This window comes from Epinephelus fuscoguttatus, linkage group LG8 (genome assembly GCF_011397635.1).
Source record: "Epinephelus fuscoguttatus linkage group LG8, E.fuscoguttatus.final_Chr_v1".
NCBI lineage: Eukaryota > Metazoa > Chordata > Actinopteri > Perciformes > Serranidae > Epinephelus > Epinephelus fuscoguttatus.
The window spans coordinates 12,871,436-12,887,581 of NC_064759.1; the positions used below are offsets into that span (position 1 = coordinate 12,871,436).

The following is a 16,146-nucleotide window of genomic DNA, read 5'->3' on the forward strand; positions in this document are numbered from 1 at the left end:
TGGATCCTATATTGTGCTTATTGTCAGGCGTCTATTAGCATTAGACCAAGTCCTGATAAAGGTTGAAGAGTTCACTTGTGCATCCAATAAAATTATTACCGTAAAACTTCTCCCCCCGCCCCTTACACACAGCCCCTCCCCAAACTCCAGCCACATCCCACCGTCTGCGCACAGAACTTTCCTCTCCATCTCATCACCTCGACAGACTGCACGCATCATCTCACGCTCCGGGAATGGGATCTTCATTGAGTTCAAAGAAAAACTTCGAGTTCTTTCGAATTTACGCTTTGCAGAGGCTACTTTTCAAACTGCAGGGATAGTTGTTACTGCAGGTGCAGGGCGATAACAACGAAAAGCCACTGGCCAATGACTTCCAAGACGCGCGAGAAGTTGTCAGGGAGTTTCAGACGCCAGGAATCAGTTTAGCACCTCGAGGTAAGGTGTCTTAATTTGATAACGAAGAGATTCTAGTGATCAAGGACCGTAGTTACTTCAACCGAGGCGTGCGTAAAATATGTGTGCGTAAAGTTGGAGCTGTTGCGCACGGTTTAAATTTGGCTTTAGTGTGGGCAGCTAATACAAGAACGAGTACAAAACAACAGGTTTATTAATTTTTATATATGTGAGAAGTGTTAATACCTTGACAGTCATGGCAAAGTGGTTCAGAGATTTCCCCATCAACCTGAAGAACGGAAATGAAAGGGTCCGCTCGGCCTCAGAATCTGGTCCACAAACTCGACCCAAACCCTCGTTCTCTCGCGACAGTCTGAAAGGGAATCAGCGCAAAGACGGCGGAGTGGGGGGTTTACTGGCAGGGAGAAACAGGAAAAATTCGGCTACAGAATTGGGTCGTAACAACGCTGGTTCTGGTGGGACCGTTTGGGATAGTCTCACGACTGGGAAAGGTCGCAAGAACTCCAAAGTCGAGGCTGGGGCGTCAGATGAGAACCGCCAGGTCAGGACCACAAGTTTGGCGCAAGCATACATCAGCAGGATGATCAAGGTGGACAAACAAGACAAGACCCCCAAACTCAACGGGATAAGTGAGCAGAAGCAGCCCGAGAACGAAAAGGGAAGATCTGACATTAAAACAACGGTGAGTAACTTCTGGAGATAAAGCAAAACCTCATGTGCAAATTTTTGATTTCCACATATTGGCATCAGGTTACAGCAGCATGCAGATAAAAAAAGTCAGCATACTATGCACAAAAAAATCATTGTGAGCTTGAGGTCAGTGCTTTCATTTGTGTCTTCCGTCCCCACCTCAGTTCATATCCCTGTATTTAGTTTCCATCTCTGTCAAAAGAACACAAAGCAGTTTCACTACATTGTGTCAGATCAAACAGGCAAACACAATGTGCTGACCTCTTTGCACTCTCTCTGCTCATCCCTCCATTAACTGTCACTTAGTCATGGACATCACACACCCAAACTGTATCAGATCCCTCTCTAGGTGTTGTCTCTAGGTTAATGTAATGTCTGAGTACTTATAGCAGCCTGGCACTGCTCTTTCTAACATGTCTTGTCCTTTTCACAGCTGATAATCCTGGAGGACTACGCCGATCCTTTTGATGCAGAGAAAACCAAAGAGCAGAGGGAGGCTGAGAGAGCAGGGGTGAATGATGGGTACATGGAGCCCTACGATGCCCAGGTCATCATCACAGGTGAGTTTAGGCTCATTATCTATCTCAGAAGTTATGGAAGGCCAAAGTGGCATCATCTAGAGCACAGTTTGTCTGCTGAAACCTTTTAACACACTATGATTTGTCTCATTGTTTTTGATAAGTGAATTATAAGCAAGCCAAAGAGTACAAGCTAAAGTTCTCTGCACTCACACTGTGTCGCATTCTTGCTAAAGTGACGTTTTAAAGGGCCATCTAAACCCCCAGTCTCTCTGCTGACTTCCCTCCCCACTGGCGGTTGCTATAGGAACACTGTTGTGCAGGGACAATGGGCGCAGCTTCCTCTTCCAACTTCCTGTCTCCTGCCTCTGTTTCCTTTGCCCCATTCTCTTGATAGGAAGTTGGCCCCAGTGCCCCCCCCCCCAACCAAACACACACACACACATATACACAAAACACTTTATGGTCCCTTACGTGTGAAAAGAATCGAAAGACCCCCCCCCCTTCACCCCTTTCCAAATTCTACAGGTCCCCCCTTTTGGTCTCGCCCAATCACTTCCCAGCAGCCAGGAAGTGGCCCAGTCAGCCAGCCAATCAGCAGCTGTGTTGACCTTTTCTTCCTGCAGCTCCATTGTTTGGTCACACAATAGTGCAGACACACAGGCTACCTGTCAGACAGTAAAGAAACACAACAAGTGAAATTCCCCTAAAACTGAACGACGTGCCACAACAGACTTAATTTAGAGAGCAAATCGCACGATTGACAGATTCATTCAGCTGCCCCACTGAACACAATGTACAAACTGTGCGTAAAACTAATGAGGTACCTCCCACCACTAGTGCAAATTTTGTTGTCGTCATGTTTTTGTATTGCACCCTGGATGGCTTTTGCCTTTTCATATTCTCTTCCTCTAATGCCCTCTACATAAACTCCAATCCTCCATTTCCCTTATGTCCTGGGTGGCGCCCTGGGCGGCTGCCTGTGTCACCCATAGGAAGATCCCCCACTGCTAACTCAACATACAACATTGTTATAAGAAAGTGTATTTTTTATCTTACTTAACGCGTGACTCAATACCAAGTACGCCAAGTTTGGACTTGCGCACTTGGGAGTTCGAACTTGGCAAGTTCGACTCAGGAGTACAAACTCCCAAGGACAGCTGTCATTGCTGCTGGTCTGTGAGAAATGCATTCTGCGATACCTGGCTGTCAAAAGTCCACACAAGCCACCTCCCGATGCATCCCCGATGGAATGGGCAGAGCAAGTTCACATCCGGGCATTTGGACTGTACTTGGCTGGTTGCGGACTTTGAATTGGAACAGTACTTGGGCTGCAACTGATGACGTTTCACAAGTCCGCAAGAACATAAGTACAGGCAAGAACGCAGATTGAGAAATGTCTTTAGTGTCCAATTTTTGCATTAAAGGAATACTGGGAAGCTTGCAGACAGCGCATCTCTGCAGACTTATTCATGGCATTGCCAGTTTAATAGGTACACCTAACCAATGCTGTCTAATACAACAGTTCCTGACCCTGGTGAAGGCCACAAACCGAATGCACTTGTCTTACAATAACGTTCTATATGCTGAAAGTGTTGTTGGAGTTTTGACTTCTTTCCCTTCCTCGTGCACCTTGGAAGTAGGTGACCTTGTGCCAGTAACTCCCAATACAACAGTCCTGCAGTAAGTTGTACTTTCATGACAGTTGATCACAGTTTCAGTTGATTAAACTTTATGGCTATTTGATTATTTGGAGGTGTCCCCAATATTCTGTCCACCCCACTCACATCAAAGAGGAAAGACAACATACTAGAAACACTTCTCAGTATATCCCAAATCAACAGTACCACAAACTGATCATAAAGATGAAACAACACCTTTAAAAAGTTTCAACAAGGACTAAACATTACATCCTTCATAAAGGTAGGACCATTGCAGGACTGCTGTATTAGACTGCATTAGTTTTAGCTAGGTGTACCTAATAAATTGGCAGCTCAGTGTATCATTTTAAGGCAAACCTGGGTTATGGAAGGTTAGAATGGAAAAACTCCAATGGAGCTCAATCCATGGTTATTTTACAGAATTAATATATTGTATTGTGGATGTAGCTGAAGACAGATTAGGAAGTTGTTTTACCATATTATGTTTTTAACTCTGTGCCTAGAAAGCAGCTCATGTACTAAAAACAGTGATATGACATCTTGTTTTGCAGGTGATTGCTTTGTCTGTGATCTGTATGACAACACCCTCATAATCTCGTCCAAATATCTCCCAAAGGACTCGCAACACTGTCACCTGCTTCATTTGAAACGTCTTCTTTATGACATTTTGAGTCCAGGTGCATGGTTATTAAAAAAATGTATCACAACACAGAGGAGTCATTCTGGGCTTGAAGTATGACACTTCACAAAAAGACAAAAACAAACATTTTAACGAGCAGATGACAGAACTGTCTCCTGTAGGAGATGCACTGCTTTGTCTCTTATAACATAAGTGAAAATCTTTATCTGATGCCATGAATAATCACATGACCATTCTGCTACAGAGGTTCGTAGACGGGGCTCCAAAGACCTCCTGAAAGTGTGTGTTCTGCTGGACCGAGGCAAGAGAGAGGGGAAGGATGAAGAGGGAAAACCCGCGCCCCCAAACATCTACGACACACCGTATGAGGGCGGGCTGGAGGGTGACAGTGGGGGGGTGTGGATCCCTGTCACGAGGCCAGAGTCCGACGTCCGTCCCGCCGGAGAGTACGAACTGCCCTGGGAGTGGAGAAAGGAGGACATTGTTAGAGCGCTGTCAGGTAGAGAAAGGGAGAGAGGGATGATGGGAAGGGTGGGGGGTTTAGGGTGTGGAGGAAGGATGCCATGAGTTTTATTTGTACAGTAATGCCACAACAATTTTTGTGTTTGCTTTGGAGAGGAAACAAAACAATCCTGCTGAATCAATTTCCAGAGATGTGTTTACACTGGTAGCCCTGGCATGTTTTAATAGAACTTTATCATGAAAGGTTGATATTGTCTCTCCTGCTTCCTCCAGCTCAGTTCGAGGCAGTGGATTGTTCTCCCACTAAAGAGAACGGCTCAACCTCCACCCGCCAACAGCAGCAGCAGCCGCAGCAGCAGCAGCCACAGCAGACCCTGAGGCAGAAGAACTGGAACCATAAAATACTTGTACCATCCTCTCCATCCTCCTCCTCTTCTCCCTCCTTCCCCTCCTCTCCTATTCTCAAACTCTCCCCGCTCACGCCCCCATCCCCGTCTTTCCCCACCCTGAAACTCTCACCTCTCTCACCCTCTTCTAGTCCCAACAAACTTTCCCCTCCATCTCCTACCTCCCCCAGCGCCCCACTGGATGGGGAGGCAGCCAAAGTGGACCCCAGCCTGCCCCTGGAGAAGCAGAGGTAAGGAGAGAGAAGACTGTTGATGCATAGGAAGGAAGAGGGAAGTGTTGCGTTTGACATGTATAGATGTTAGTGAGGGTAGAATGAAAAAGAATTCACACACTGGATTATAGCTTGTAAACTGTATTGGACCGAAACACGCAACATTTCAGCCCTGTCAGGTCGTCAGCAGGCAAATTTGCAACTGGACAAACCAGAGTTTGCACAAAATGTATTACATAATGTTTAATAAGTAACCCAATTGCCAGAAAAGGAAAGTTGCCATTGTATTTTTCTGCAAACCATGGATATGTTGCATTTGTACGTTACGATGAAGCAGGACAGAAACTTTCCAATTCAACAATGCTGTGGTTAACATGTGGTAAGGTTTGGCACAGAAACATGTGGTTATGGTTAGGAAATGACTGTGTTTTGGCTTGAAATACCTGGTAAAAAATTGCTTTTTGTGGCACTGTCCTGGCAGCAAACGCAGGGATGTATCAGTAAAAAACAACAACTTTTCGTGGCACTATCCCAACAGGAAACGTAGCGAAGTCTTTGTAAAAAGCAACCGCTTTTCGATGCACTATCTGGGAAGGAAATACAGTGACGTCTCGGTAAAAAACAACAACCTTTCGTGGCATTATCCCGACAGGAAATGCAGCGATGTTTTGGTAAAAGACAAGCTTTCTAGGCACTATCCTGACAGGAAACGTAGCGAAGTCTTGGTAAAAAGCAACCACTTCTCGAGACACTATCTGGGAAGGAAATGCAGTGATGTCTTGGTAAAAAACAACAACCTTTCCTGGCACTATCCTGACAGGAAACGCAGCGATGTTTCGGTAAAAGACAACTATCTTTCCTGGCACTATCCTGACAGGAAACGCAGCAATGTTTCGGTAAAAGACAACAATCTTTCCTGGCACTATCCTGACAGGAAACGCAGCGATGTCTCGGTAAAAGACAACAATCTTTCCTGGCACTATCCTGACAGGAAACGCAGCGATGTCTCGGTAAAAGACAACAATCTTTCCTGGCACTATCCTGACAGGAAACGCAGCAATGTTTCGGTAAAAGACAACAATCTTTTCTGGCACTATCCTGACAGGAAACGCAGCGATGTGGCACTATCCTGACAGGAAACGCAGCAATGTTTCGGTAAAAGACAACAATCTTTTCTGGCACTATCCCGACAGGAAACGCAGTGATGTCTCGGAGAAAACAACTTTTCGTGGCACTATCCTGACAGGAAACACAGCGAAGTCTCAGTAGAAAACAACAACCTTTCGTGGCATTATCCCGACAGGAAATGCAGCGATGTTTTGGTAAAAGACAAGCTTTCTAGGCACTATCCTGACAGGAAACGTAGCGAAGTCTTGGTAAAAAGCAACCACTTCTCGAGACACTATCTGGGAAGGAAATGCAGTGATGTCTTGGTAAAAAACAACAACCTTTCCTGGCACTATCCTGACAGGAAACGCAGCGATGTTTCGGTAAAAGACAACAATCTTTCCTGGCACTATCCTGACAGGAAACGCAGCAATGTTTCGGTAAAAGACAACAATCTTTCCTGGCACTATCCTGACAGGAAACGCAGCGATGTCTCGGTAAAAGACAACAATCTTTCCTGGCACTATCCTGACAGGAAACGCAGCGATGTCTCGGTAAAAGACAACAATCTTTCCTGGCACTATCCTGACAGGAAACGCAGCAATGTTTCGGTAAAAGACAACAATCTTTTCTGGCACTATCCCGACAGGAAACGCAGTGATGTCTCGGAGAAAACAACTTTTCGTGGCACTATCCTGACAGGAAACACAGCGAAGTCTCAGTAGAAAACAACAACCTTTCGTGGCATTATCCCGACAGGAAATGCAGCGATGTTTTGGTAAAAGACAAGCTTTCTAGGCACTATCCTGACAGGAAACGTAGCGAAGTCTTGGTAAAAAGCAACCGCTTCTCGAGACACTATCTGGGAAGGAAATGCAGTGATGTCTTGGTAAAAAACAACAACCTTTCCTGGCACTATCCTGACAGGAAACGCAGCGATGTTTCGGTAAAAGACAACAATCTTTCCTGGCACTATCCTGACAGGAAACGCAGCGATGTTTCGGTAAAAGACAACAATCTTTCCTGGCACTATCCTGACAGGAAACGCAGCGATGTCTCGGTAAAAGACAACAATCTTTCCTGGCACTATCCTGACAGGAAACGCAGCGATGTCTCGGTAAAAGACAACAATCTTTCCTGGCACTATCCTGACAGGAAACGCAGCGATGTCTCGGTAAAAGACAACAATCTTTCCTGGCACTATCCTGACAGGAAACGCAGCGATGTCTCGGTAAAAGACAACAATCTTTCCTGGCACTATCCTGACAGGAAACGCAGTGATGTCTCGGTAAAAGACAACAATCTTTTCTGGCACTATCCCGACAGGAAACGCAGTGATGTCTCGGAGAAAACAACTTTTCGTGGCACTATCCCGACAGGAAACACAGCGAAGTCTCAGTAGAAAACAACAACCTTTCTTAGCACTATCCCGACAGGAATATGTAGCGAAGTCTTGGTAAAAAGCAACCGCTTTTCAATGCACTATCTGGGAAGGAAATGCAGTGATGTCTTGGTAAGAAACAACAACCTTTCTTAGCACTATCCCAACAGGAAACGTAGTGAAGTCTCAGTAAAAATCAACTGCTTCTCAAGGCACTATTCTGGAAGGAAAAACAGCAACGTACTGCTAAAAACACCGTCATTTGATGCAAAAAAGCAGCTGGAAAAGCAGCTACAGGTCACTAAAACACAACCAGTTTTGTTGTTATTGGTCTCCAACAGTGGTCTGTAGCTTGGTAGGTGTTTTGTCTAATTGTTACACCATCCTCTGTCCCCTCCATCCTTAGACGTATTGATATGATATGTATAAAACGTACAAATGTTACATATTTGTGGTTTGCAGAGAAGTCCGATTCCAACATTTTCCTCTGGCGACTGGGCTGCCAACACGACACTCAAGATTCAGTAGTATAAGTTGTAGCAATCACTGATAATGACAAAAAAATATCTGAATTTATCAAATATATGACATCATTGTATGGGATCCAACAGACCCCAGCGACTTAAATCTGATGATAGAAGGAGAAATGCATGTAAGACCAGTAAGGAGAGTCTTAATATGATAGACTTGTAATCTACCCCTCACCCACTGCATGCTCAACCTTGAACAGGATTAATGGATTGAAGGAATTACACAAATGAGATGAGGGTTCAGACATTTGGTCGCCTTTATCTCATGTCTGTGTATTATTAGTTCTTATCAAAATGAACTCCGCGTTTCTCATAAACTCTGCAGAGTAAACCGCACTTCCTGTCCCTCTGCCTGCGTTCTGTTTTGCTCTGCTTGCATTTGTTTGGACAGTTAAGTTTTTTTTTTTCTTTTCCTTTGGCCCTTACCTTACCATCTGTGCTTTGGCTGGAAATCAGTTTCCCTTAATAAAAGTTGTAAAGCAATCAAGCAGATTTCCTTCAACATCTGATCCGGTGACTCACAATGTCAAATACAGCAGAGGCTGCCAGCCATATATATTTTACACTTGGCACATTAGACAATTTTAAGTGAAATTTGGTATTTATCACTGAGAGCATGAGCCAGCAGCAGCCCCTGAGCGCACCGTCGTGATAAGGTGTTGAACATAAAAGCGAGAGAGGTGCACCCTCGAGGTGAGGCTTGAATCGACAGAAAGAGACGAATTCTTAAACCTTCTTTTGTCGTCTCGGCAAACTGGCCTTTCTTTGTGGATGGAACATGTAGAGAACGTGCTCAGAGCATGTTCGCATTTGTTCTTCTCATGTTGTGGCTGAATGTCAGCGTGTTTTGCCTCAAGGCCACATACAGTCTGTTTATATATGGCTCTGGCCTGTAGCCACTGTCAGCAACACCTTGTGTCCTAATAGGCCTCCCTGGACACTCGGCACAGCCACATGTATTCTGTTTGTCCATTTTATTTATCTCTTTGCCATCTCCAGTTCACCTTTGACACTGTTAAAGTCATTCTGTCCAGCATGTATGTCGGTGGGATTTATGGAGACTGTAAATCTCTGCTCTTGTCTGTGTGCTTCGTTACTCCTGTCAGTCTCCTTCTCTCTTCTCCCTCTCTCACCATCATCACCTATCATTATCTTGACATCTGACTTATCTCCATATGTCGCCGCGCTATATGTCAGTGATCCGCTGTCTCTCTCTGCGTCTCCTCCTCTCCCTCCCCACTCCTTCCCCCGCCCCTCCAAGCTGGTACCACGGCAGTGTGAGTCGGCAACAGGCTGAGGCTCAGCTGCAGCGCTGCAGGGAAGCCAGCTTCCTGGTGAGGGACAGCGAATCAGGAACCAGCAAGTACTCCATCGCTCTGAAGTGAGTTCGCAGATGTGTGTGTTTTGTTGGGAGTGTGTTTGTTGAACGCAGCACAGGCACGCTATGTAACGCAACATGTATATATTTATTTATAGCACTATTTTTATCTGCTTTTGTTTTGCTGCATGACAATGGCAGATTGTCTGCGCCTGTGTTACAACAGTGATGCTGGGATGTTACTCGTGAAAATCAAATATGCTTTTCTGATTTGAATATTTCCTTTCAGAATAAAAATTTAAGATTGTCTTTAAGTACTGTTTAAAGCAGAAGTCCTCAATCTCTTTTCAGCTAAGGACCTTTTACAAGATAGAGAATATACTGTACGTCCCCTGGAATAATGTGACGTAGCCTATTTTTACACTTCTATAGTCTTAGTTATGAGAAAGAGCAACTCTATTAACTTTATTAATCCCACCAGGGGGCAATTTGTTTGAAAAGCTTGCCTTTCACAAACACACACATATAACATACAGTGACGTGTAGCCACATAAATAGATGAGTAAAAAATTAAAATAATAAAAAATGTGCCAAGGAGTTTAGTGTAATAAAGGAATCTATAAATAAATGATTAAAATGTATGACTATTGATAAAAGAACAATAAAAAATTGCAGAGGGAATAAAAGATTGATGGCAACAGAAAAAATTTGCCGACAAGAACATGTCCAGAAGAAGCTAAAATACTTGTGGCTTTCTGGAGAATTTGTTGATTGCAAAAACTGGTCAGTTCCTGTTGTGTCACTCCTGTGATCTTAGAGCAGATTTTAACAATAATATCTAGACTGTTTCTGTCTTTCAATGTGAGGCTGTGAAACAAGCAGATAAATGAAAAACACGGGAAGTATAAGACTGATAAAGCGACAGAGGATGACGGGATTGACGGAGAAGGAATTTAGTTTACGAAGGAGGTGAATTCTCTGTGGCCCTCGTTCCACAATATCTGCAGTGTTTACATCAAATTTAAGATGTAGGTCAGAACATACACACATACAGTATGTATGTGTATAGTTATTTTAAATAATATACAGTTTGTTAGATTAGAACATAATGAACTATTTTAGATTTAAGAATTGTTAATAGAACTATGTAAAAAAAAAAAGATTTTATATCTTGATAATTTAAATTAATGAATTTGAAAAGTCTTCACAGACCACACTTTGAGGACTACTGCTTTAAAGGAACACTTCACCCACCACATTACCATTTGAATATCAGTTATTCACTTTGTGTCACCGTGAATTTGTGACAACAGTTTTGTTTTTCTTGCATGCCTCTACAGCAAAACTATATCAAAACATCTGTTTAACAATCTCCCACAACTTGTGCGGTATAATCCAAGTCTCATTAATACAGTTCATAAATTCTCAGTACTTCCCAAACACACGCACTTTCACTAAACCAGTACTGTTTAACACACTTCCCCATAAACAGTCTCATGCAGGGACGTGTAGCGTGCCTAAACAAGCGTGTGCATTTAAACTCTGCACAACTGGATGCACAAGTAGAAATCAAATGTACACACTTGCCCAGGTGGACTCAAAGTGTTTTTAATAGTTATGGTTTAGCAAAAGTGCATGTGTTTGCTAAGTACTGAGCATACGACTGGATAAATAGAAATGATTCTTTGTTCACTGTGGCGACGTGAGGAAAAAGTCTTCTTAACAAATTCAAGGTAACAAGTTGAGTAATTAATATACAAATGATCATTTTGTGGGTGTGGTATTCCTTTAAAATTATCTTTACAATATGTTTTACATGAAATATATAAAGGTGTTGTTGCCCACTGACTCTGACTTCGTCAGTGATGGAGCCTGTGTTTCGCTATTTTTAAGGAATTTCTTAGGAGTTACAGTAACTGGTATTGTGTTAGAAACCTCTAAGGCGTTAACAAATGAGAATGTGTGTCATCTGTGGGGGTAACGCTGCCAAAAAGCATGCCAGGAACAGGTTCTCTAGGATAAAGGCTGAAATCCTGTGGTGCAATTGTATGTGTGTGTGTGTGCGTGTGTGCGCATGTGTGCATGCGCCTGAGTGCACATTTGTTATACGCTGCTCATTCATTTGAGAGTCCACATCATTAACCCCATTTACACATCCACTGAACTCGTAAAATGCACAGCCTCATTTGGGCACTGATAAGGGAGGACTTCTTTTTTTTTTTGTTGCGACATTGTCTAACTGTTGCTGTGTGTCTTCTACTTGCAAGTTTTTTGACAGTCTATGTTCATTCTTTTAAAATGTCTGTCCCACTGTCTTGCTTCATCAGGACCAGTCAGAGTTGTGTGCACATCATCGTGGCCCAGACGAAGAGCGTTAAGGGTCTGGGCTTCACACTGGACCAGAGCAGCTGCGTCTTTGCCAGTATCCCTGAGCTGGTCCACCATTACTGCACACACAGACTGCCTTTCACTGGAGCAGAGCACATGACCCTGCAGCACCCTGTGCCCAGGCCACACTGAACATGCACAAAGGATGAACCAACACTGGGACATGAGTACACGTGCGCAGAGACATGCACACAGACACACATATTAACTTGTAATGCATGTGTACACACACATACTCAAAGATATGCTGCTTTGGATTGTCCTGTGTACTACTCTGTCAAGTTTATACTGTATGTTTGTATCTCTTCCATGCGCCCCCTAGTGGTCGTAGTAATGCATTACAATAACCATTGATCACATTGTTATAGTGGTCATTGTTTCCAATCTAAAAACTCCACTGAATGTATTTAAAGTTACAGGAAAACCAGCCCTTCTTCCACAGCCTTGTGTAGTTATCCCATTGTCGTGCCCACTGGCATTACAGATGATACTCAGTACCATAGAAACCAAATTGATTCCTATAATACCTGAAACAATGCACATGAAGCTGTGCACTTACTGTAAACAATCGGATATTTGAAGTAAGCGGAGAACTTTGTGATCTCTTTACACAAAGGTGCTGGCATCATCAATTATCGCCATGCCATCCAGTTAGGCTTGGACCGTGAGATCGATACACCTGATTGGAGTATATCCATTCATCCATCTGACATGTCAATCAGCCTATTGATTATCCTGAAAATCAGGCTCATTTGCCAGCCACTCTGTCTGTCAAGAGAAAGAGCTTTATTGATTAGACGATTAGGACTAGTGTAGTGGGAGGGGTCTTGTAACATTACAGTGCCCAGTCAGCGAAATTGTTTGAGTGTGAGTGCAAAATAAATATGTGAATATTGTGTCCATGCACGTGCATCGGCTGTAATCTAGATATGAGTTTGTGATTAAAAAGCTACTGTATTGTGAGTGAAAAATGTACCTTTAAATGTACTTATGCATAAATGATGTATGTGTGAAGTTTTTTTTTTTTTTTTTTTTAAATCAATCGCACAAAGATGTGGGTTGTATATTATTGTTGTAAGACTTCTATTCAGTAAATAAAATAAAAATTCATATTAACTGTAGAGAAACTGTTATTAATAGAAACGCCAGCAGCAAAAGTCGAAGCAAGATTCAAGGAAAAAGCGGCGCTGAAATGGAGATGAGAAGCTAACCAGAGTGAATCTGTGTGCTTTTCTCTTGTAGCTGTAAAACCATTGACCTGAGCATGAAATCAATTACAGCTACACACACAAACACACATATGCAACCTCGTACATGCGCACACACTCACCTATTTGCAGCCAACAAACACAGACCACCACAAACACAGACACACATAAGCTCCACATACAAAATGCATACATAAATAGTGTATGCACAAACAGCATTTCGTCACACACAACCCCAAAAGGTGGTGTATTTAAACCCTCACCAACACACACATGGAGCATCTCAGAGAGCACAGAGGAGCTTTATCCTCACAATGATGCGTGGAAGCGTGTGTTTGCGGTAAGATATGTCTAACCAGTAAACACCAGTGTACTGGTTTGCATGTCTTAGAGTGTGTCTGTGTGTGTGTGAGTGCGTGCAAGCGTAAATGTGCCAAAGTGTGCACCCATGTGTGCATTTATATCTGTGTGTGCATGCAGTCCTGTTATGTGTGTGTGTGTGTGTGTGTGTGTGTGTGTGTGTGTGTGTGTGTGTGTGTGTGTGTGTGAGAGAGAGAGAGGGAGTCAGAATTTTTCTGTTCAGGGATTACCAGGTTGCCATGGTGATTAGTTAGAGTGAGGTAGGGCCATCTCTACAGGGAACGAGGAGAGGGAGGAGAGAGGAAGCGAAAGAGGGAGGAGAGACAGGCTGCAATATAAAAAGAGCTATGAATAACCGTGGCCATAGTGCCATAGTAGCAATGTAGCTCCCCCACAGAATAAGCCTGCTTGCTTTGTGAATGGAGAGCAGCAACATGTAATGTCAGAGCGTAAAAAGTCACACACTCCTCTTCCTGTCAGCTCATGATTTTGGAGCACTTTATTGATCACAGGGTCAGAGTGAAGGGTCGATCCCCGATCAAAACACGTCTTGCTCAGAGATACTTTACCAAGACAGATGCTTACTTTCTACGTGGGCCTGAACCCAGGCTTTCCGGTTGAGGAGCCCTCTCTAATCTTGGCCCATCCTGCTCTACCCAGTGTGTCACAAATGGCGATGTTACACAACAACAGACACCACTGACTCTCACCCTTCCTTCCATCCGTGTGATGTGTTGTGGTTAGTCCTCCATGTTCTCTTAATTAAATCACAAAGTAGGTCAAAACAAACAAGAGGCCCGAGGTGCTGGACACATGAGTCTTGCAGAGCTCGCCAGTCTGTTTTTGGGAATGTTGCGTTCGCTAACCATCCAGCCCACAATCTTAAATGCTTGCTTGAGCTTGCTTGGTCTTACATATCATCACCGTCCAGGGAAACCACCTATCTCTTATTCTAGTGATTTTTTCTAACATTATTTTTTATATAATATGAAGGATCTCGTGTTTCTTAACTTAAATTACTTCTTAAGCTAAATGAATCATTAAAACCCATCGTAGTATCTGACATTGTCACAAAGGGCCATTTTTCAGAGCTCATGGAAAGAAACAATTTGGAAATGCATGTGTTTTTTTGAAAACAGCGATCACATGCGTCATTTCTATCACCTACACTCTGAATATGAGCTTATAAATATGGACGGATTATGAGACAATGGGCCCCTGGGCACAGATATGCAAAAGACCCCACCACCAAGACACACAGACTTTGGTGTGGTTTTGTGTCTCTTTGTTGTTGTTATGCATCTTATTACTGTTAAGTGTTTCTGTGTCTTTGTTTTGTGTGTTTTTGGGGCAATTTTGTGTCTCTTTAAAGTCATTTTGTGTCTCTGAGGAAATTTTCAGTCATTTTGTGTCTTCTTGTGGTTGTTTTGTGCCTCTTTGTGGTTGTATTACACATTTTTGTAGTTATTTTGTGTCTCTTTGCATGTCTCCTCCTGGTCAGTATGTGTTAATTTGAGTGACATTGAAGCACTTGAAGGCCAGTGAGAACCTGACACTTGGGGCCCCTTGCCTGAGCCTGGTTGGCCTGTTCAGTAATCCATCCATGCTTATAAAGTGTCAGTGGTGAAAGACGTATCCAGATCCTTTTGATAAGTAATACTGGCAATACCGAAAATAAAAAAATAAAATAGAATAAAAGTGGCACCTTCAAAATGTTACATAAGTGGAATTACAGAAGTATTATTTACAAAATATACTGAGTACTGAAAGTTAAAGTACTCATCGTGCAACAAAATGACAGCTATCTGTTATGTTATTTTAGTTTTCTCATTTTATTTTAGATTAGGTTTTATTGTCCCCAAGGGGAAATTTTTTTCCACATTCATGTCATTTAACCACATTCTTTATGATGCCCTTAAATTCATCAGTGGATATACACAAGTGTTTCTAATTTTAGATCTTTTTGAAGATTGTTTCATGTCCAAGGTGCAGAGTAGGAAATTGCAGTTTTCCCAAGATCTGTTAAAACCAGGGATACGTTACAAAGCAACCATCTGGAGGAGCATAGCTGGTAACTACCAGAGTTTGCCCATGCTTTATAGATAAAAATATACCAGTAACATGAAAGCAGTGCTGTTATGTTGCATCTAGTTGAGGTGGAGCTAATTTCAACCACTTTGTATACCAGTGTATTGCTTAAAACAGCACATCATATTTCATTAGATGATCACGTAAAATCCTAATCTGCAAACTGCCTGGTAATAATGAAGTGTGGCTGAGCAAAAAAGGAAAATATTTGCCTCTGTAAAGAAGTAAAAAGTACCTAAAATTGTGAAAAGTGAAAATATAATGCAAAAGTATTCATTTCTTAGACATTGTCTCAGACTATAAATCAGTCTGTGATTCATAGATCAGATTTTTGTGTGTTTAAAGTGTTGCCCAGAGATGACAGAGCTACAGGAAGTAACTGCAGCACCAGAAGACAGAATGACAGCAGGAGAGGAAGGGACAGAGGAAAGAGGAGAGAGAAAGAGAGAAAGAGGGAGAGAGGGGGGGAGAGAGGGAGAGCGTTGGAGGGGTGTTAGGGGAAGACAAGCACTCGTGGGGGTCCCAGCTTTTAAATAATTCAGAGAGACTCACAGCACTCAGTGCAGAGGAGGAGCACTGTCAGGTCAGCTCATTCACTGCAGAGGAGAGGTAGAGAGGGAGAGAGGAGAGGACTGTACAGAGAGAGAGGAGAGTGCACAAAGATAGCATGAGAAGACCAAGACATCGCTGTGGAAGAGTTTTGCCTGCATGTGTGTGCATGTGTGCATTTGTGTTCATTGTGTGCATTTTATGCATGAGCGT

At 43.0% G+C, this 16,146-nt stretch overlaps 1 protein-coding gene across 1 annotated transcript; it reads left to right on the forward strand.

Moving 5' to 3' along the window:
* The first annotated feature begins 171 nt into the window (after positions 1 to 171).
* Positions 172 to 12,801, forward strand: she (Src homology 2 domain containing E). The gene is made up of 6 exons (XM_049583895.1): positions 172 to 1,096; positions 1,538 to 1,664; positions 4,168 to 4,422; positions 4,659 to 5,022; positions 9,284 to 9,403; positions 11,668 to 12,801. The coding sequence occupies exons 1-6, from the start codon at positions 650 to 652 to the stop codon at positions 11,858 to 11,860; spliced, it is 1,506 nt and encodes a 501-aa protein (XP_049439852.1). The 5' UTR covers positions 172 to 649; the 3' UTR covers positions 11,861 to 12,801.
* The last annotated feature ends 3,345 nt before the right edge of the window (positions 12,802 to 16,146 follow it).

Excerpts from the sequence above, each read along its gene's own strand:
- she (XM_049583895.1), top strand. The coding sequence starts at position 650 with ATGGCAAAGTGGTTCAGAGATTTCCCCATCAACCTGAAGAACGGAAAT. Across the intron at positions 1,097-1,537 it reads GATCTGACATTAAAACAACG|CTGATAATCCTGGAGGACTA; the intron begins GTGAGTAACTTC and ends TCCTTTTCACAG. Across the intron at positions 1,665-4,167 it reads TGCCCAGGTCATCATCACAG|AGGTTCGTAGACGGGGCTCC; the intron begins GTGAGTTTAGGC and ends ATTCTGCTACAG.